The following is a 24316-nucleotide window of genomic DNA, read 5'->3' on the forward strand; positions in this document are numbered from 1 at the left end:
TTCAATGACACAAAACAAAAGGCCCCAGTATTGACCTCAGCAGGAAAGATGGTGGTGTGCATTAGTGTCGAGAGGTGAGGCACAGTAGTATGCAGTGAGTAAAGAAGGAGTGCCAGTCAATCAAATGGTTATGGTGGAAGAGATACCATGGCATATAGGTCAATGCAGCACATCTTATCCCAGGTTCTGGTAAGCTTAAGAGTCTTTTGGTTTGCCTTAAACTAAATTAGAATTCAAACATTTTATGACGTTAGTTGCACTTGAGTATTGCCCAAATAATCAGTACTAGAGCACTCAGTCCCTATTAAATACATCTTTAAAAAAATCATAAAGAGCAACAATCAAAACGGGGGAAAAAAACAGCTCCCAATTAGAATGAAGCAGACAGTATTAATTCATGTCCGTTATGCCTGGGTTTGAACATGCTGTTTGTGAACACATCAAAAACATGCACCGCGATTACGGATGCGACACGTCTTAACTTATGTGTTCTGTTTTTATAATCGATGGATGGTCTGGATGCAGCCGTTAGTGTAGAAACATGTAAATACAATGCTTTGAGAAGATGCTAGTTGCTCATCTGTGATCTGTATCCAAGGCAGCAAAGTCCTGTGTGTCGTGTAGTGACCAGAACTGCCCTTGATACTCCAAATTCAGTCAATTATATAATTTTGATATTACTTTTTTCTACTTTAATGCTGCACTTTTTATTTTTTGTTATTTCCTAATTAAAACATCAAACCTGGATCAAAAGCAGCTGAACCTTTTACCTCTTCAGATCTTTACTACCTGTGCTCAGAAAATGCCAGGTAATTCTCAAGCAAGTCTGATAATGTCATTTCAGTAATTTCATTTTGTTTTAAGAGTTGTATCCACTGGTACAAATTAAAACAAATTCTTCTTAGGGAAGGAAGAGGGTTTGCTTTAACTCAAATCAGATATACCAGGAATGGCATTAATGACATACAATGGATATCCAAGTGAATCATTTTACATTTTCCTGCTACAATACAGGTCAGGACCCTGATTAGGGAGATAAGTTACTGGAGAGAAAATGTCTAATTTACAATGCGTCAAGGGGTCAAAGTCTATCAGCCGGTTTTAGCAGCAAAATACTCAAGAGACACTAAGAAAATGCTTTTTGAAATGCTGCATTTAATTGATCTGGTATGTTTAGGAGTAATGCCATTCTAAAGCAGAGCGGCATTAAATGGTTATTTGACTATTCAGAGAGGGATATAAAACAACACTCACTATTTTCATATGACATGAAGTCTTCCCTAAAACAAATGTATTCAGAAGCTGCATCAGAATATTGGTTTTCTGAAAAAGACACTTTCCTCCTTTTACATGACAAGCCACTTAATGTTCTGATGGATATCTTTTTGAGAAGTGTGTTAATACTACATAAATTGTTAACGTTTTTAGAATCTGATCAGAGCTTTCTGTGGGTCTATTGAAAAACTATCAAAATTCTCACTGTCTCAGTCTGAAGTGACTGATATTTAAAATGTAAAAGAGGCAGGAGTTTGTATTGATTGATTCATCTCTGTGGGAAGACTGGCAAGAGAGGAGATATCCTTTACATAAACAATTCAACAGGATAATGTGTGGGTCCTAGAAAAAAAAAAAAAAACTTGATCAATAACGCAGAGGAAAATCAATGTTCTTACTCTTCACAACTCACTTTATGAAAAGCAAATCTGAATAACCAAACAACCATTTGTAGCACAAGTCAAGTCAAGTCAAGTCAAGTCAAGATCCTTGGTGAATAACGAGTGGTGAGTATTGGTGGCTATTTAAAATAAATAAATACAAACGTACATACATCTACTATATTTGATTCGGTCTTACACATTATTGGTTTAGATTTGAAATCACAAGGGGATATGATTTGGAGATTCAAAATACTCAGAACATACTCAAACTGTATGCACTAGCTCAATGTCAATCACGAAATATCGAACTGGTCACAAGTGGAAAATTCAAGTTAGTTAAATTTAAGACTAAAAATAAGAAGCACCGCTGAAGACTCTGTATAGGAAGTTGAAGAAAGTGTTTTGTGATAATTATATAATGTTTTATATTAATACTAGCATTAGAAGTAGTTTTGTATACAGACTGAGCAGATTAGATTTAGCAGGACAAGTAAAGGTTCAACAAGGTCGATTTGTTAGAAACTCCTGTCAGTAATGAAAGATTACACAGTGCTGAAATAGCCTACAGATGTCTGCTGTGAATTTGTTTATGACTTAATCGTTTCTCAAGATAGGCAGAAATTGTTTCTGTTAATGAGCGATTGACACTAGGTAAATGACGACCATGGGATCGCATCTTCCTAGTGCACATCAAAGACAGACATCTGCTTTTTGTATCCATCACCTCTTCACGGGAGGACAGATCGTAAACGGACCCGGACCTATATCTTCTGATTGGATGAACGGCCATAAGATGTTACGTAATTTTTCCTATAAAGCTGCACTCATGTTTGTAAACATTAAGTCTGACTGAAGGAATTATTTCTGACGTGGGGCTTCCGAGCCGGCTCGATTAAAGTTCTATTTGCTTTACGTCCGCGACTTCTCCACTTATTTCTGATACGGTTCTACAACTTGGCGTCAAGAACGAGGATCTGAACTTGCCTCCACTCCCGGGACCAAAATATGGGTGAGTAGCTTTAAAAATGACCACCCTGTATATTTAGATTTGATCTCGGGATTGTGTGAAGCTCTCAGATTGTAATTTAAAGAGAACCTGTTGAGAGGTAGAGGTAAAACAAATAGAAAGGTTGACTGTACAGCAGAGGTTCACAGTAGGGTGAACTCCAGGTAAGACAGATCTGCGGGAAGAGATACCAAGGGAACCGAAAAGTACGACGGGCCTACTGAGATCCAAGTTAAGCAAGGAAACCCTTGTACGCTGAGACAGTCAGTGGCAGTCAAAGCCAGACGGAACCTGAGCTACATAAAGTCCAGCAATATAGCCCCATCGTTGGCAAAAATAGGATTGGCATAATGGCGTTAAAATACGTGTCTGTATGTGAATTCCTACAAGTTTAAAATGTTAAACTTAAAATGGTAAAGGCAAGATAAAAAAAACGACAAAGTTTCTATAATTCTTTGTCTGAATAATAAGAATTTAGAGAAGAAATTGATCATAATAGATCAAGAAAACCCCAAAGTAGTGTAATTCAAAGATTATTTTACATCTGATTTTTAATAATAACAATATAATAAATAAATAAATGCTAAGGGCTGTTTGAGACACTGCAGGGTCAACAAAACACGCCACTAATCTAATATCTGAATTATCTTTGGATTTCAATCTGTATGTGCTTTGTGTGTTTATGTATATACATATAAACATAATAGTCTGAAGGTTAAGTAAGGTAAATGTCTGTTTTGTATGCTTTGTATTTTTAATATTGTGCATAGTCCAGAATAAGACTGAGAAGGGAAGTAACCAATAATTTCAGAATTATATTTACAATTACGCAGTTATTGATGTTTAACAACAGATGAATGAGGATTTAGACATTTAACTGTATACAGAGTGCATAAAGCATCAGAAATAAGAAATGAATAATGCATTCTATTATAAGAATAATGTTAAAGTAATAAAAAATATACACTAAATACATAGATTAATAATAATAATAAAGTAAATAAATAGTAATGGTGTCCTCTAAGACTCAGAAGGACAAGAATTTGTTTGTTAAAAAATCATATTATGGACAAATTCTGTAAATTCAAATTAAAGGAAAACTAAAGGCTGGAATCCACAGGAGCAGCACTCTGGTGCAGCCCTGAGTGACAGCCTGATGTAAAATCCATAGCAGGAGAATGTAAACAGTATAGTGACATATTATAGTCTTATTTTAGAAAATATTTGGTTATTGGTGCATAGCATAAAATACCTGAAATAAAAGTTAAAAATAGACCTTGGATTTAAGATGAGTGAATTAGTCAAAGGGTAAGAATTTTAAGGATACTATAGAAATATAAAATTACAAGCATTGAATAAGTGAGCTAAAATAAGTATTGCATAATTTTGAAGGAGAAAATAAAACATAAAAAAACTATTAGAATGAGTTTTACGAACCAGAAATAAAAAATTAAATGTTGAAAACTGAATTAGAGCTAATTTTTGAAATGGGAATCTGAGGAAACAGTGAAATTTGGTGAAGATATGAATACATAGATAACCAGATACTCCAGGAAATTAAAGGTGTGGTCATTTGGTAGCTGTGAGTTCCACAATGAAGAGTTTTTGAAATCCCCAGATATAAGATCCCTAAATACAAGGTGTAGGTAAGAAATGAACTATTGATCAGTTCAATCTGGCTTTGGGAACAGTTCTTCTGAACCTGTACCGGTGTAGATTGGACTTCAATAGGAGGAAGTGACACAATAAAGACATATATGAGCCGCGCAGGCGGACAGTCTTAGTGCCCAAGCAGGCTCATTGGTGAAATCATTGACTGAACACATTTTTTGAAAATTAGTTTTCCTGAGGTATCTGGGAATCATTATTGAAATCAATTAAAATGCTTATTTTCTAAAAATATATTTTATTAGGAAAATATCTGAATTTATTAACTCAAATAATGGAGCGAAATATGTGTATAAATAGTAATAATACATGTCAATAAATATAACTTGAATTGTCTAGTAAGAAATTAGGAAAAGGAGAAAGAAAAGCTGTTACAGTGATGTTTTCAGAGGGTCTGAGCGATGTTGATGAAGGTTTGAGGACGTTGACAAGGGGTTTCAGAGTTGATGAGGCTTGGGAAGCTGTAAAAAGGGAGTTTGGTATGTGTGAAAGAAATGTGCTGCCACTTTCAGCACAAGAGTTTTGATGGCAATTGAATGGAATATGAGGGAAAATAAGGAAGTTACTTAAGGTATAACTTAATGTAAAATAAATAAATCATTGAATGAGATATAGTTTAAAATCTAAAGTCATGAAACTGTATGGAAATAGTGCTTTCCCAAACAGAAATACCCTATTAATCAGGAAGGGATTCACCCCCCCCCCCCCCAAACAAACAAAAAAAAAGGAGGGGGGAGTTTGGGGCAGTGAAAGTGTCTGTGAGGTCAGCTCCCCACTGAGAGAGATAAGAGAGCTGCCTTGTAACTAAATACAGATGTACTACTACAAACCAAGCAACATTGTCAACCGACAGTAATGTCCTGGGAAATAAAGAATAGTTACATTACTAATGATAATAATACTGATGTTGATACAGATTAATAGGAAAATAACTACTATTATCTGTCTTCACAGGAACCAGCAACAATGAATTTCCCTCACATTTAGTCCACAGGTTCCCTACTCACATGCCATGACACATCCGTGCATAGTCTCCCCTCTCACACTGCCCTCCGCTCTTAGTGCTGCAGCCCATAATCTGTCCTTATGGCCACTGATGTCAGTGTGTGTGTACGGACAGGAGGGAGGGGGATGGTGGAAACATACGATGCTTACCATAATATTGTGAAAGTGATAAACTAACTAACTCTGCTGATTCCAATTGACAAACAGGAGGGTGGCGATGTCCAGGAATAGGTGGACAGATTATTAACAATTCATTTCTGATTGATTTCAGGTGCTGAAAATAACATAAAATTATCTTTCAGGAAAAGTTGGAGAAAGGCCTGAAGAAACAATATGGAAATAGATTGAAAAGAAACATGAATAGTCATACAACTCCAACCTCTTTTAAATCTAAGCGCAATTGAAGGATACAGAGTCTGGTTGGACTATGGGCATTTCATTAACTATCCTTTCCATAGTTTAATAGAGTGACTACTGGATTGAAAGAATTGTGCTGTTTGGATGTGTGAGTGAAGTGTGAAATGATATGTGATGTTTCAATGTGATGTAAGTGGATACACACTGAATAATGCTACTATGGTGTATTGTATTATTGTATATGGGAATTGAGTGAAAAACTAGTTCTAAAAAATCTATGTGATAACAAAGCCAATGCTTTGTAATGAATGAATAATACATATTTGCTCTAGTTAAAAAAGGTTTTATTGCATAATAAGTCTATTGGGCGATAGAATTGGCTTTAGAGCAGTGCCAATTTGGTTCTAACTTTTGGGAAATATAATGATAATGTTTATGCAAAGATGTGTACAGCAGTCATTACAAGGTTTAGTAGAATAAGGATGGAATTATACAAGGAATTATATAATTTATTCTTAAAGATGAAGGTTTATTCAAAGTAAATGTATATATTGAGACAATGAATGTCCATTAATGGGTAAAATACAAATCAAGACACTGGCATTGTTGGAAGGAAATATTAGAGAAATAAATAATAATGAAAATAGGAATAATAGGAGTTGTTCCTAATGAAACTATGGAAATAATTTCAAATGTTGGTTCATTTATAAAGAATGAATTGAGAAAAAGATTAATAACTGCCATCATTTACCTAACAACTATTAACTATGTTGTTGAAAGAGCTGCTATAATAATTATTAAAATAGTCTCAGATATTTAAGTTAGATAAAAAGGAAAGAGATAAGCACATCATTTTGAAAGTTTGACAGCTCCACACAAAAGAGTATTTACACTAGGAAGTAAAGTTGATTCAGTAACACAGGAGATATGATGCTGCTGACGACAGCTGAGTGCTGTACTGAAATAATCTGTGATAAATTGGGATCAAGATTATTATTTTGAATTGTCCCTTTACTGGAAACCTTATAGATTGTGTGAATGTCAACTACTGTCCATGTGATAGAGATGCCTTTCATAAGGAAGATCTCTGATGTTGTGCGAACCACACATTGTGTCTTCAGAAGACTGATTTATTCCACATGGCAGATATGCACATTATGAATCGTGTCCTGAAGGAACCGATGTCTGACCCGTAGTGGCAGAGGTGCATATGGAGAAGACGCTGGTGTTCTCCTTGAGACACAGTAGGCCGAGGGCGCGGCTTTAAAGACGGCCTCACGGCATCTTGAACAGACCGATGTTGAGGTCCACAACGCTGAAGTGATGCTCGACTTAATGGAGAAATAAGTTAAAATACTGAAATTAAAGGTTGTCCAGATTATAGGAATCTGCAATACATTGTGAAAACAGCTCAAATGACATCTGCAGTAGCATATATTCTTGTATTGGTAGTTAATTTATAATGTACTCAAATTACTCAAAGGAATAGAATTAGAGTCATGAAGTAAGAATAAGTCCATTGCCCTTCTCTTGAGAGGTATGGAATGTACAATGTTTATAAATTAAAATGCAACAGAAATATATGTGAATAACTGAATTTGTAAAAATTACATTTTTGCTGACTTTTGTATTCCTTTAGAAGCAAAACAATGTATGTATTATGTAACTGGGGATTGACCTTTATGACCTGGGGCAGGATGAAATATAATTTGAGATACACAGTAAAGCTCCAGGAAATTGTAGGTGGCCACTGCAATTTCCATAAGAGAGCTCAATATTCATTAAGGTATAGTTATGACATAATTGTTTGCCTGACCAGGCAAAGAAAAAGACATTCCTATCCCCTGATTATTTGAATACCTCACCATACATACATACACACCTCGTAGGTGGCAGGTTGGGATGGATGGAAGCTGAAAACGCAGCACTATACCACCTGCCCCTCAGGAGGAAGAAATTATTGTAACTGAAAAACACGATTCTTTTGGCTTCTATTCGCTTTGCTCTATTGCCAAAAAGGAGGGAATGAAGACTCTGTATAGGAAGTTGAAGAAAGTGTTTTGTGATAATTATATAATGTTTTATATTAATACTAGCATTAGAAGTAGTTTTGTATACAGACTGAGCAGATTAGATTTAGCAGGACAAGTAAAGGGTCAACAAGGTCGATTTGTTAGAAACTCCTGTCAGTAATGAAAGATTACACAGTGCTGAAATAGCCTACAGATGTCTGCTGTGAATTTGTTTATGACTTAATCGTTTCTCAAGATAGGCAGAAATTGTTTCTGTTAATGAGCGATTGACACTAGGTAAATGACGACCATGGGATCGCATCTTCCTAGTGCACATCAAAGACAGACATCTGCTTTTTGTATCCATCACCTCTTCACGGGAGGACAGATCGTAAACGGACCCGGACCTATATCTTCTGATTGGATGAACAGCCATAAGATGTTACGTAATTTTTCCTATAAAGCTGCACTCATGTTTGTAAGTCTCACTGAAGGAATTATTTCTGACGTGGGGCTTCCGAGCCGGCTCGATTTAAGTTCTATTTGCTTTATCTCCGTGACTTCTCCACTTATTTCTGAGACGGTTCTACAACCGCTTTACACAATTAGATGCAGAGGCAGGGAACAGACTCCCCAGACTCGCAAGGTTCTATCAGGAAATGGATGGATGAAATGCTGGTGTTGATTACCTCTTGAAAACCAAATGAGCAAGATGGGTAGAATGGCAGCCTTTTTTGTAACCTTTTTATGATATTATAAATTGATATAATAGGCATAATTTATATAATCCATTCATCCAATTTCATTAACCACTTCAGCCAGTAATGAGTCACAGTGACAGTAGACAGAGGGCACGAGGCAGGGTGCAACCTGGATGCAAACACCTACAGGTCAAATTAAGGTAACCAATAGACCCGAGCAGCATGTTTTTGGGATGTGGAAGGAGACTGGTGGACCAGGTGACAACCCCCACTGACATGGGGAGAACATGCAAACTCCACACAGACACCTAAGCCCCAAATCAAGCATAGGTCCCAGGAGCTGTGAGTTACAAGTGCTAACCACTGCACCATCATGCCACCCATTAAAATAAGCATGAAGTATATCTGCTCTTACAGGACAGCACTGTGGCCCAGAGAAGAAGTGCAAGTTATCAGATTGAAAAGATGTGTCCAAAGCAAGCAAACTAAAGAGCACTTCCTCTCTCCAAGGCAGCTCTGTAAGGGACAGCATGACAGAGGCATCTGCAGGGTGAGCTCTCTCTCTCCTGTGCTGTCAGTGATCAGGACTGTCAATAAGCCACAGACAGCCCCATCAGGCAGCTGCACCTGTGACCGGCAGAGAGAGCAGGGGAAGTCAATCACCAACACCAGGCACAAGATTGCTGGCCTACCCTTGTCACTCACTCACTACTGGGGCAGCAAAGGGCCCCTGGCATGAGATTTAACCCATACATATACATACACCTTTACAATTACTCATTATAAACAGTTGGTGCTTCCCCCCCCCCTCTCTCTGTGCTCTCCTCATTCTTGTTAAATGTCGTACAAGCTGACTGGACGACTACATGCAAGGGGTTCGGAATGGCCACGGTGCTTAATAACCTAATTAAACTATAGTCTTACATCCACGACTCTGAGGATAAGTGACAATTTAAAGATTTTAAATTGAACTACAACTTCCAGGGACCAGGTGTGGGACAATCCTGGCTTAATGTGTTGGTCCAGTAAAATGCACAACTGGTTTAAAGTAAAATGGAAGTTTATATTTGATCACACAACTAGAATAACCTACCAACTGCTGTAACTTCTATAACTGCTCATAATAATACTTACAATTATTACAGGTTTCACAAACAGCTTGTGCTTCAGTTTTCACATGAATATTGAAGATTCCTTATTATGAATGTGCATTAATATAACTACATCTAACTTTCAACAGCACTGGAGTCGAACACTGTTAAAACTGCTTTTCCTTTGAGGTTCTCTGTTCTCCAGTTCTGATTTAGAGTTGAAGTGACACGGGCACTCTCCCTTCAACTAGCAATGCTCTGAATTAAGACAGAAAAAAAATTAATCAAAAGATGTTAAAAGAATAGAGACCACAAAAAAAGTGAGAGACTAATATAAAAGTTATCTGAACCATTTCCCTCCTTCTAACATAAAACTATGAATTAGTTTTATTTTTTATAATTTCTCTGAGTAATTCTGCAGAGAATAAAAAAGAAAAAATATATATTCGAATATAATTTTCAGGAAATAAAAAAATAAAAAAGTCAAGGATTAAAATGTTTTTTTCACTAGGTCTTTTTAGAATGGATTACTCTGAACGGCATGTGTGATATGTATCTCTATACCTTTTGTCGCTTTTGCCCCTGAACATTGGAACTGTCTTCCAACAGAAAAATGTAGTGCTTCGAGATAATCATCATCATCATCACTTCTGAGATCTCTTAAATTGGCACACTCCTTTCCCCAAACCAAAATGTTCCCTCTGGAATGACGCACTACAGTAGGGATGGAAACCTATGGCACGCGTGACAAAGGGCCACGCAGAGCAGTACAGCTTGGCACGCCAAGTGAGCGACTATCTGCGTTTCTTTTTTTTTTCTTTTTTTTTATTTCCACCCCGCACCTCAATTGTCTAAACTGAGTGGCACTTTAGAAAACCAGTCAGTATATTGGACAGTGACGGCACCGCCCCCATGTAATTGAGCAGCACTCAAGTTATTTTCTGAATATTCTGTGCGCAGATTTTCGCAGTTATGCGCAGAACTGTAGAATTCTCCTCTCCCATCGGTGGAGCTGCGCAGATCCGCGCAGAACGAACGAGATGTTAATGTTATGATGACTGTTTATGCTGGGGTGCAGCACTATTGTAACAGGAGGAAAATGACAAAAACTGTAAGTCTGTCCTGTTGTGATTAACTGTGGTCAGAAATGGACCTGTTTGTTGAACATGCGGAGAAGAAGCATTTTATTAACCGTTATCTCCTGTTTCAAATGGAGAAAAGGCCACAATCATTCATATTTAACACTCCAACAAAAACTTCATAAGGTTGGCAAAAGAAAGCTGTAAATTCTCAAAAATAAATAAATTATGCCTTTGATTTGTAGAGTACATTTGTGCACACTCATACTCATGGTAGATTGATACTACTGTATTATTATTAAGTGCCACAAAATGTATATTAATCTACCAGTTTTAGTTGTTTTACAAAATGTAAAAGCATTAGCTATTAAGTAAATATACGTTGAAAAAAACGAAGGCACATTGGTAATGATTCAGTGCAAGTGCAAACAAAACACAAAACAATATGGAAAGGTTACTAATGCAGCCAAATGAACAAACTTCTTTTATGTAACGGTAGGACAATGGGTGAATCTGTGGGACTTTATTTTTGGGGGTAGATTGTGATTTTAATGGGGGTTTTAAATGTAATTTAGCATTATAATCCTCAAACTTAAAGCGTGATGAAATGTGATTCATGCATTTTACTGCACTGTAGCAATACTGCAACATTTAAATTATGTATTCATTGTATGATGCACTTATTCTTTATTCTTTAATGTTGTGACATGCTTTTGCATGGTGTTCCACTATATAAAATTAAGATTGATTGATTTCATTTGAATGAGGATTAAAGATTCTCATTGTCCAAAATAAAAAGGGACATATTCCAAAAATGATTGAGTTCGTGAAGTGCTATTACTATTGCTTTTCTATATTTGTAAATTCACAATAACCTGTGAGCAAAAATTGAACCTGCATATTTATAATCTTTTTTGGAAAGAATATGTGCCTCGCTTCATTCAGCTTCATATTCTGCAGCAGACTCCCATTTGCAGACTGGAGCTGCACTTGCTCTCCAGACTACAGAGGGATAAGGGGGAGGTTCAAAGTGGTGGTGGTGGTGGTGGGGTTGTTCTATCTGTCCATGGTTTTTAGATTTTTCTGTATTGCGGTTTGTTTTGTTAGCATGTTTGCTTAATAACTTAATTAAAACATTATATATATATATATATATATATATATATATATATATATATATATATATATATATATATATATATATATATACATACACTTTTATATCCCTAATTTATCATTGCACCCTTTGGCACTTTGGGCACTCCAGCCAAAAAAGGTTCGCCATCCCCGCACTACAGCTTGTGACTGGTCTACTGCAGAGCAGTAGTGCTTTTGAAGTTATTCAGCTGCTAGCACCTAAGTGGCCCATTCACTAAGGATCTCAAAATAAATACAAATTATTTCAAAATAATAAATCCATTGCTTGCCTACTACTTATGTCTCCCATGCATCTCCTCCTCTTTGGACTGTCACCAGGTCCCATTTGTGTTTACATGCAATTCAAGATTCGATGACATGCCTGAGATCATGTGAAGTTACCTCACCTCTCCGGAGAACTCCCCTTGTCCTCGAAGCTCCTCTTGTGCTCATTTCCTTCGAGCTCATTCTCCTCCCTTGTTAACTACATACGAATCCTGAAAACTCTTGTATGGCAGTTGGTAATTGTAAACTGCAATGCTTATACCTTGCCTTGCCCTTGCTTTGTTACCATTTCTATCCTACTCTCAATACCCCTCTATGTGTTAAAACACAGCAGCCAGTGCTGAATTAACAGTATTGTGTCTCTCTTGGGAAACCCCTCAGTTTGAGCACAGAGCACACAAAAACTTTAGGTTGTGACTCAATGTCTTTATGTGTAGAATTACTGCACTGACAAAACAGCTGCAGAAAAGGAATTGTGATTTCAATCATCGAGATATAATGTGTTTTTGCTTTTTTGTAATTATTATTATTATCTTGCATATTCTCCCCACGCTGCAAGCTGAGCAACAAGAAAGAGCTGTACTGTTAAAAGCTGTAAGTACTATAGATTAAAGCGGTTAATCTACAAGATAATACCAAAAAAATCACACCTAATTTCCAATTACAGCTGTTTGCTTTGCAGGACCAGCCAGATTAAAGCCCATAATTACTTACTTTTAAATAGAGAGACTGGAGAAAGCTCATCTGTATGCTGAAGCTTTCTTGAGACAATGCTCAAAATCAAAATAAAGCCCTATAGCCTGATTTTAACCTACTGCTGACTACACTGATAGCCTAGTACACTAGCAAGGGACTCGCATAGAATTTAATCAGCTCTTTCACTGTGTCTTTGAATTCTGCCCAAGACACCCACCGTTAATTTAATTTGAATTGTTTAAAAAGAAAGCTCTTTAAGAAAAAAATAAAAAGGCCATAGTCATAACACTATCATGTTATATTTACTACTACTTTCTAGAAAATGAAAAATACATATCTTAAACCCCATTCACACTGAAACCATTGCTAACAATTTGCCGGCATTTTGTTACCGGCAAGGTCTGTGTGAATGGGTCATGGGTTCCTTTTGCATTAATAAAACACCAGATTTTAACATTTTACATGATTAATGCATATAAGAAATTGCAGCATAACACGTACAATAACAAATACATATAACTACATTGTGTTGTTTACTGTATATTTCCTATACACGTGTAAATTGTAAATTGCATTATGCTTTGAACTGTACTGTAGTTCAAATACTTTGTATTGCTCTTATTTGTAAGTCACCCTGGATAAGGGCGTCTGCCCATAAATAAATAATAATAATAATGACAGCAATAAAGTTACTACATGTAGTTGAACACATTTGACTACTTCTGATACAACCAAATAATACACGGGTTCACGTTGTGCAGAATGTGCACAGATCTGACCAGCAAAGCAATTCAGTTTCACAATCTATGACAAGTCTGAATAGTGACCGCATCCAACTGTCTATTTAAACACACTGTATGCAGTTATACAGAACACAACAATAGGCTGCTATATTTGTGAATATTATAATCAGCATTGCGCTGCCGAATGGTGACTGTTTTGCCTATATAACAATATACAGTAACACGGTAGTGTGACGTCTCCTAAATATCCATCTCGGGAGTATTTTACTGCTACTGCCATATCTTTAAACAGGGAAACACATTCCAGAGTGTCGGTCCGGGTCTACTCTGCGGATCCACGGGCTTCTGTAGCATCTCGGTCCCATGGCCACAGCGCTCTTGCTGGCAATCTCTGTTTTCTGTGTGACTGCATCCTTGCTGGCAATTTTCCGGCATTCAAACCCAGTGTGAATGGGGGCAACAAGAAAAAAGCAGGCAAACGTTGCCGGCATTTCAGTGTGAATGGGGCTTTATGCTACAAATAAAGATGGAGATCAATATATAGACACAATTTGGACAATATGACTGCACTTTCTGGTCTGAAAGCATGCTCAATCACTGCTGTTACATGTCAGAATAACCCTGTATTGTAGTATTTCTACTGAGTTCTGAAACACAAACAGACACACAGAAAAAGTTGATATCAAAACAAAGCATACAGTATACCGGTTTTATTAACCTGACAAATCCACTATTGTCTTCTTGGTGTTTCCTACAGTTCCTGATGCATTCTTTAAGACTGAACAATGGAACTAAAAATGTTCATATTTAAAAATTATTGGGAAAACAAAATCTCTATCCTTTAAGGTTCATGGTATATGCAGGGTATATAGTAAAAGATATAACATAAAGCTTTTTTAAATTATTCTTATTTCTGTCCTTGAACACTTCTATTTGAGCCTCACAATCAGGCATCATCATCTTCCGAAATGGAAATCACTCCCAGTGAAATCAATGTAATTATTTTGTAGTTACTATAAGGATTTTCTTCCGTGGGGATTTATTTGTCATTAGACAGGCAAAACTATTCCATCAAGCTCTCACAACATGGATGTGAGTTATTGTTAATGAGATCGCACATCCAGGCCACTTTCAAGTTAGGCATTCAAAATATCTTTCATTAAAATACGACAGATTGGCTGATGTACTGCTTACTTCATATGCATTTTTTCATTGCATTGTCGATTGCTTGCAAGATGTATTTTTGTATACCAAAGGACAAATCTAATTAGTCCTGCAATCGTTGGCTATCATAACTAAAATGTACAATCCAAGCAAAAGAAGGTACTTTTCTGTATAAAAGTTGAGGAAAACAGAATATAGTGTGAGATTGATATACATCTTTTTATAGTCCAAATCTGGAACCTCAAAAGCTGAATGCCTCAAACCAGTCTATAAACATGCATTTGTCAACACTGAACACAGAAAATCTCTTGCATAACAATATGGTACCAGTCTGACTTCTATGCACACACGCACAGATAAAAGACAAAATAATACAGCCACTGTGAATGGAGTCCTGACAAGAAAAAACACAGCAGTCCCAGGGCTGAAATAGTGTAATGGAAGCCTAATTCACAAGAGACTCACGATCTGTGCAATGACAGACATCCTTCTGAGAAATTTAATTCAAAGCAAATCAATGGGAAACTACTCAGAGAAACAAGCCTCACTTTAACTACATTTCCTTCAGAGAGCTGAAGGCTTAAGGAATATTTTGTGACGGGTCAAATCAGTGTGGCCTTCACTGCCAGTGGAGCATTTTAACATGGTTTAAATACAGCTGCTATCAAACACGAACACTTAGGACAAACCAAGAAAGCAACTTTCACACATCTCCACTGTTTTGCCCATTCAGGGGAAAAAAGAGACAACCAAATAGAAATTGTTCTACATTTTTTGCAGAAAAGGGAAATGTACTAGGCAGTTAAAAACATATATATTATATATAATATAATATATATTTATATTTATTTCTGGTGTGAATAAATGTCAGTACATGGAAGTAAATTTACCACTGAGGAAGTAAGACACCCTCATTTTTATAACTACAAAGCAGTAGTCTTGTAGTTGTATTTTATGTCCCATGCGCTGCTGGATTAACCTTGCTTACGTCTAAAGACTGCTGACCAAGTTAAAAGTTGGCCATAACACCTTGAAGCCCGACCTCATCAGATCTAAACAGACTTGGGAAGTATCTGCATGGGAGACCTATAAGGAAAATTAGGTTGCTATTGGAAAGTGTGTTGGTGGCAGAAGATCCCAAAAAGGTATGTCCCACTACAGGGAAAGGGGACAATGCTGAAAGGATAGTCCTGGGTCCAAAACTCAGCAGTCATTAAAGATCCCACGACACTTTTGGAAAAGTGCTAACCCCCTAAATAAACATCATCATGCATATTTCATTGGCTAAATAACTCCTCATTTCCCCACCTCTGAACTGCGCTACTGGCAGGAAGTGGCTTGGTTGCCTCACCCAGGAGGGGACTCTTCTGTGGTGGATAAAGTGAGTCCCCTCCAACCTGTAAATCACTTTGAAAAGCACAACTTAAAGGTAAGAGAATATAGTTGTGATGAAGCGTCCCTCAGTTTGTGGCCTACTAAAGGTAAAAAGGTTTAGCTAATGCAGTATTTCATGGTAATACCTGACTTTCAGACAGGTATAAGCACTTTCTCTACATATTCTCCAGTATACATACCCTGTCAAAGGGGATTCCATATTTCTTGAGTATGGAGGGAGAAATCAGGGTCATCTTGTGTCGGAGGAAAGCGTCACAGCCTTGAGAGCTGCCTGGGAAGAATCCTGAAATGAAGCAAAGATGCAAAGTTGTTAGGCATCAACAGTGCAGTTACACCCCAAACTGTCACATGGTAAAATGCCACCAAATGAATGAATCTGCTGAAACGTAATAGAAAATAACAAAAGGGTTGATCAAGCTGGGCAAAAAATTCATAATATGAAAAATCCAAGGAGAATGATTATAAAGGAGATGGGGGATAACTGCATCATTTACCAATATGATTTGTGTGTGTGTTTAAGAGAAGACAGGAGTGAGGAGAAAAGCCATCACTGAGAGAGAAAGAACCTGACAGCATTTATCACACAGCATGGACCTGCACAGCTGACGTGTTGCCAATGCACAGAAGGCATTTCCCAGCTGCATCCCCCTCGCCTGTGCACTAATTTACTAGGGGAAAGGGTAGCTGAAACAGAAAACAATTCACGTCAGGAGGAGTCCCATAAAAATATACAGATTATAATAACACAAGACAATAGTTTACATCCAATGAGCAGTTTGCATTCAGTTAACCGATTGCCATTTTAAGGGAAATGGGGAGAAGAAACGAATTACTCATAAAGAACAGCAATTTGTTGTTTTAAGCAGTTTGTGGCTTAAAACTATAATAATTTAAATTTAATTTACTACTGGTAAACCTCAGAACAGCAATTTCTGAGCGTTTTAGGAAATGAGATATTAATTCATTCATTCATTCGTGAGATATGCAAGTGGAATGGGCACAAGAAAGCGTTAAGAGTATAGAATTTGCAGCATGACTAAGAAAAAGTGTCTTGGACAGCCGATCTGGAAGAGGCGCCCACAGGTTTTGGTTTACTGCAGGTAAACTGCTCTAATTCAATCCTGGCTGTATTTCAAGGTTTAATTTAGAACTCAAAGCCCTGACACTATCCATTATTTAAAAAGCAGGGTCTCTTCGAGCGGTTTCAAAGGGAATGCCTAATGCCATGGTGCGGTGCTAGCTGGGTGAAATCTAACAGAGGCCCTGGTGCACATTTCAAAAGTGAGAAATCAACATGCACTTTGCAGCCGACTTAAATATTTCAGTGGCACCGTTTCGCTGGCCTTGCTTTAAAGACACAGTTTTCCCGAGGCGTGTACGGTTTTACAATGCTGTACAATTCCCCAGTGCGCTGCAGCTTCTGTGCTTTTTTTTTTGGTCTGGCTGCAGAACCAAGCAGATCTATTCAGAAAAGCTCTCATTGTGGTTAAAGCCTTAACATTCAACCATGAATAACAAGGTCTGGAAGTTGTTTCTAGTATATATTATATAAATCACACCTTTTGTGATTTCTTCTCGATTCCTCAGGTTACAGTAGCAGGACCTCTGGTCAGGTATAACATTATCATAGAGTTCAGCCAAGTGGGTCATATGTTTTGACGTTCCATCTGCCCCTCCCAGCTTTCATAACTGTCTACATGGTTGTTTGGTGACCTCTGTGTCTTGGTTTTGTTTTAATATCTCAGCCAAGTCACACAACAGACACTCTTCTTGGTTCCCAGGCCCCTGTACGCTCATCCACATGCCATTCTCTGCGCTATGGACATGCAGTGTGAAAACATGTGACAGAGCACATGCACCAGGTGCCTATAAGCCTACTGTGTCAATACAGCTGTCATACCAGTGAGCCAGGTCAATACAACAATAAGCATAACAAATCAAATGAAAGAACTTCAAACAGAATAAATTATATGCATGAGTCATTCGTTCATAAAAGTTCAAATGAACTGTGAGTCTGGATTTTTTTAATAATAATAATAATAATAATAATAATAATGAGATTGTGAATCTCAATCCTCAAAAGCTCATAAAACAAACATTGGTCACATACTCTTAATACAAATATGAAGATCAAATGTAGAATGATTAATTATAATGCTTTTAACTATTTGCTCATTTTACTGATAGTTATTTGCAATGATTTCAGATGCTGACTGTCTTCCAGAGTGCTGGCTTATTGTCTGTGCATGTCATTATTGTTTCCATAAGGTACTGTATGGACTGCGATAGCCCAACATGCCTTCTGTTAGTTAAGGTGTACAATGAAATTCAGTCACACTCAATCATTACTTCCATGGCATGTTAACACGAAGAGGCACTGAACCAGCTCAAAATATCCTATGGCTAGATGTACATAAGGCTTGGCTTATTAATATACACTTGTACATTATTCAGGGACTCATTTAATTCCATACATATTGTTGTTTGAACTACACTTATTTGTCAAGGGTTAGCATATCAGTTTAATGAACAGTGACTCAGACTAGAGGAAACTGTAAAGACTCCAGCTGAGAAACCAAGTCAAAATAGTAAGGATTTGTAAACCTTGGACTGTAAAAACTCTGCTGGTTTGCCCTGCTGCCTCTAATCAACACAAAGTATGAATTTAAACAATCTTTTCTTTTAAATTATTATTATTACTGAGAGGGGAGCTGATGGTTGTTTGATGAAAAATTTGTAGCAAGAGAAAAATACTGCTGTCAATTAATTTGTATTATTGAGGGGGGCAGGAACTCAATCTAGTGGCATGCAGACAGGGAATAACGTTTAGGGATAATAAGATTTAATAAACTTAATATATTAAGAGTTACATTTAAGTTTGATTTTTAAATCCAGCATAGCACAGTGTTTCCAACATTTGGATGAAAGCAGTTTTAAAAGGAGTGTTGGGGGCCTGCCAGTTTTTTTTTTGTCTCATTTGCAGACTGCTCAAAGCGTTTCATATTCTATGAGAAATGTGTACTCAAGGTCTCTTGTCAAGCCAGTAATAAGGACTAATTACGTGATCAAGGCCCGTGCATTTGCTACGTCAAACACCTCGGAACTAATGGCAAGCCGAGTTGAAAAACGTCTTTTCTTTGTAGTTTATGCATCTGACAAAAGCATAAAAACAACTGAATAAAGATTTGTTCCCTTTTAAATTATCGTGATTTGTTTTCCCGCCTGCCGATGCAAAAACCCAAGATTAAGCAGCACCATTAACCAACTATAAATAGGTTACAAGTAAACTCATAAAAATATAAACACCCTTCCCCCTTATCCCTCCACCAGAACAAAGGACCTTATTATTCTACAGCAATAGGAGTTGCAGGAAAATGTGTTATGCATGGGATTAGTTGAAAGATTGTGGGAGAAATATACATACATCTGTTGCTTACAACTGCTTTAAAAACAACTAGAATGGACTGCGCAGATCGAGCTGTCTCTGTTAAAATGAATTGCACTTTGCCAGGTGAAAATGCTTGCCTTACTGCATTATTCAGGTGGGGAATGTACATACAAAGTAAACTAACATGATTAGCCAAGCCTCCTGCAGTTTGAGGATTGTCTTTTTTGGATTTGATATTCAGAGGAACGGTCTCCTTTCTTGGAAAAAAAGTTAGAGGAAATGAAAGTTGTTATAAGTAGCAGCAGCAGCATTAGACTGGATATTATTCTATTACCAATCATAATCTGAAAATCAGTAAAAACTGCTACTGATGTGAATTCACTTTAAATGATTTCCTCCATATCGGGAATGTCAATAATATTGGGTCATATCACTAAATAGGTCAATTAGGCGACATCTGACAGCTTTGATTGATATTGAAGCACTCTCCGCTAGCCACTAACCTACCAAGTCCAAAATGACCATTACACAGGAAATGTCCAGATACAGTAGAAGGCTGTTGCTCTATTCAAACACAATTAATAAAATAGACGGTTCTGCCAATAGTTCAAAAGGCAGACACACTAACTTCAAAAATCAAGACTGCCCTCAGTTTCACACACTTGTCAAGCACCCTGCTGGACAGTCATGTAGGACAGTGGCAACCTTATGTTCTGAATGTAACATATCTTTAAAAGCTTTTTAAAGCAGGGTCTCCTATTGACCGGTAGTATAGAGTGCAGCGTGTCCTGAATAACCAGCACTTAAAAACCATTCCATTATTATAATTACTTCTATTGCTGCATATTTTTCTTCTCTAGGCTTCAGGCTATCGTAAAAGGGCTGGGAGGAATGCCTTTAGCTTTAAGTGACATTTTTTTTTTTTACTTATTGAAAGTACTGAAAGGGAAAAATGGCTCAATTATGAGAGTGCTAATAATGCCACACTAAGACTTTACTGAACATCAGCACCATCAGAATGGTGTTTTAACAACGCAATCTGAAGTTAGGCTTCAACCATGTATTCCTCATTAGATGATGTGATGTCAATTCAGAGGAAGGCCGATTAGGATGCTTTGTAGAAATTCTCAACCAGCACCATTAACAGCATGATTACAGCATGTTCAGCTCCGGTCAACACACTACAAAACAGACGTAGGTGCTTTAGAGGTGGTTCAAAGGAGAGTAAAGCAGACTCTCCCCAGCTCTGAAGGGAATATCACATTCAGACAAATTAAGGGAATTGAATGCTTTCAGCCTAGAACAAATAAAAACAACACCAGGGCTTATTCAACATCACAGCAGCTATTGACTGCATCAATCCAGAGGACCTTCTCAAGGTCACAAATGATACAAGGATGCAGGAACTCACAGAAACCGAGTTTAGAAGCATTCAGAACACAAAACAGGGACACTTCATCAGACAGAGAGCTGTAGCGGTCTGGAACAAATCCGTCAGCCGTACTGTTCAAGCCGACTCCTTGGGATCATTCCAACAGAAGACTGGATTCAGTCCTCTGATCACTGAGTTACTAGCTACCATGCAAGCACGATGGGTCGAGCAGCCACCTCTTACTCGTAAACTTTCTTAAGTTCTTCTGTGAAAATCGGTGAAGTGAAACAGAAATGCCCTGCTTGTAGTGTTCTCATGCAATATTGTCACTCCAGGCAATTTGTAAAGACACAATAAAACATCCTGTGCGCTACAGAGCAAGACTGGCTACGGTACAAAGTTTCCTCTTCCCCTTTGGAAACCCTTAGGTCCAGATGTGTCTTGGAGTGCTGACAATAATTCCTGATTTCCACACCACAGGTAACTGAACATCAGGGATTTCAAATGAATAGCACCATACAAATTCCAGCTGTGGTTAACACAATGGCATTGCCTTTGATGTTCAGGGCGCATCTGTTGGTATCACTTTGCTGATGACGGACCATGTGTTTGTGCATTCTATACACTTTGTGTTGAGCTCTTCAAATAACAGGTCAGAAAGATTTGATTCCATTCAAATTCCTTTTTTTTTTTTCCCTGGTAGCTTTGACTATATACATTTTGTTTTCAGATATGTGAGGTAAAAATGATAGATCATCACATTTTGATGGAAAACGTTTTTGTGATTAATAAAACACGTGGGATGCAGAGAAGCAATGGTCATTATTTATTTTATTGTATTGTATTTGATCATTCGCCATTAACAGGAGTATGTATAACAGGCATTGAAACACTGTGCTGATCCTGTTGACAGGTTGACAGGTAATTCTACATTATTAGTACAAGGAGGGCTAGTAAGAATGGCACATTGACTGAATGGCTGCTCCAAGACAGCCCGTGGCCCCCATCCCCCAAACAAAACACTGTTTTTTCATAAAAAGTCAAGACATACGTCATCTCCTAAGGGAATCTTGTAGGTACCTTCTTTAGTTTTAAGGATATTAACTGATGACCCCAGTAAAGGTAAATCACTGTAACTGCACTTATTGTTGGTGTACATAGTAAGTGGTTTCATATTTGTTCAGGTAACTAGTAACTGATTACAAGGAGAAATAGGTTTCCTCAAATCTATACTTGCCTAGAGTTGCCAGAACCCCTCGCAGGGACATTAAAGTACATGGCTGTTGAAGTGCCTCTTACACAACTAAAATCACCTCCAGTCAACAACACACAACCACTACCTATGAGTGAATGTTGCGAACAGACTAACCAGACCAGGCAGACCTGAAGTGGATCTGATCAAATGAAGTGCTTAACACTACATAGGTGTGACAAGTCACCTCATCTGGACACTCTCTGAAACCAGTAATCTCCCCTCGCAGCGGTGAACCTGCATTCGCATGAGCCCCAGCTCTGTTTCTGCCTCTGCCTCTGTTGCGTTCTTACATTGCTTCCTTCACCCTAGAGGAACAACACTACATTAAAGATTAAAAGTACTTTGCAAAACCAAATAAACCAGTGCCCACATTTGAACAGTAAAACACGTTGCGTATATCAACAGCTGCTGGACCCAGTTTGACTGAAATGAGAATCAACTCCTTGAATCCTTAATGCAGTTCATTTTATTTATTTACATTTAGGGCAAAAAGTATTTGCCAAAGTAGTGACAAAAAGACTTTGCATGGTGTGATAATTAAAATGATGCATGGGAACTCAGCTGCCAAGCGATGTAGCACTAATCACACATGGCCCCTTTGTTTGCATTATGTAAGAGCTTGCGATTTTTAAAAATCTGTAGAACGTGTTAAAGCCTCTCAAGAAATCCACAATAAGCAAGCGCAATACATTTAGATCACAAAGTGTTATTAAACTGTCCCTTTATTAAGGCTGGCCACAGATTGTTCCAGCTGAACTCTAACTGAATTAATAAAATGCTTAATTGAGCCCTTTTCAGTCCAGTTCAACCCTTTTCCCAGGTCTGAATATGTTGGTGAATTAAAATGATTTTAATATAATGATGCTGTTACCTTTGTATTGTGGTTAGTGTTTGTAGATGTGTGTACAGTGTCTAAACCTGTTCAATTATCATGATCAAAACAGCAACGTCAATGAGGTATGAGACCTCTGTACAGTACCATGTCTGTTATGGTGAGTAGTTATCCACAGCATATTTATTTTTTTATTGAACATTACACTAGTGTTGAAGTATGGTCTCAAAACCCAATACTATTTGAATTGCTATGACAAAAAATCACTGCTGTCAGATTCAAATGCAGTGCTGTAAAATTATAATTTAATTGACATCTAATTCACCCTCATTAAGCACAAGATAGTGTTTAAATGAATCCAGTGCTAATGAGAGAATCCAATTTCTAATGAAAAATAGAATTTGCGGAAAGTGTCTAAAAACAAAAGAACATATCACACTGGACTGTGAAAAAGACTAGTTCAAAAGCTAATTTTAATGTGTGGAAAACAATAAGAAGTAACCTGACAGCCTGGCTGCATTAACAGCAGAGTGATGAAGCCACTACATAACAATTCATGACGGCCCGGAGATTTGCTTAGGCCAAGGTCAACTGTATCTGTTAATCAAAGGGTAACTTATAACACACAAACAAAGCCCTACATACACGGTAGCAAGGTACACAATCAATAGCACTTGGTCAGTCCAATCAATCCAATTCTATCTAATTCCATTTGTCCTTGTTCTGGACTGATCTGTATGTGAGAACGGCCTACCGTCTCAAGGTTGTGTTTTCTTTCTTTCCTTAATTGTTTTTCATTGCAGTCGTGTTGGAATGTGCGTGCTCTCGGGGGTTCTTTGGCTAAAACAGAAAGGAAGGAGCCCTTTGAATGTTGGGGGCACCAACTTTCATGCAGAGGTCACTAAAATTGAAATACAGTTGGTGTAGCAACCCCTTCCAACAGAATTATATAAACCCACTTTCTAGCCAATAGGAGCAGAAACTCCAGGTTCACATAAAACGGCTTCAGTCTATAATGTTGCAGTTTATTAGAAAGGGCGTTTCTTGTGTCTCTATGTAATTGTATGGAAATTAAAATTACCATTAACATAGGCTCGTTTATGAGAAGATGAATAGAATAGGCAAGGCTTAACCACAGTTTTGCATAGGGTAAAATAAGTATTTTTAAATACTATATAATGCACATGAAACGTAACACATTTTTAAAATACTGTCGAAATAAGTGACAACTGTGTCATTTCTCTTCGTTTTTTTCTTAAAAAAAGGCTTTGAAATATTAAAATATAAAAAAAGTTTTAAACTGGTGGGTGTTGTTTCAGGTGTCTGTACTAAACACTTACCTAAAGTATTTATTATCGAGTGAATATAATAATTTGACTGGTTACAGCGACCCCTGTCTTCTCTTTATGTTTAGATGAGCTACAGATTATAAAATAGAGAGGATCGAGCAGTGGCGGCTTGGGGGGCTTGCA

The 24316-nt window shown here is 37.4% G+C and overlaps 1 protein-coding gene across 1 annotated transcript in view; it reads right to left on the reverse strand.

Annotated features, from left to right (window-relative positions):
* kdm4b (lysine (K)-specific demethylase 4B) overlaps nucleotides 1-24316 on the reverse strand; it is a 235670-nt gene that overhangs the window by 123859 nt on the left and 87495 nt on the right. Inside the window, exon 7 of the mRNA XM_066695200.1 lies at nucleotides 16177-16280. Coding sequence (XP_066551297.1) covers nucleotides 16177-16280 — 104 coding nt within the window. The remainder of the gene's footprint in view (nucleotides 1-16176; nucleotides 16281-24316) is intronic.

Source organism: Amia ocellicauda, chromosome 22, assembly GCF_036373705.1.
Source record: "Amia ocellicauda isolate fAmiCal2 chromosome 22, fAmiCal2.hap1, whole genome shotgun sequence".
NCBI lineage: Eukaryota > Metazoa > Chordata > Actinopteri > Amiiformes > Amiidae > Amia > Amia ocellicauda.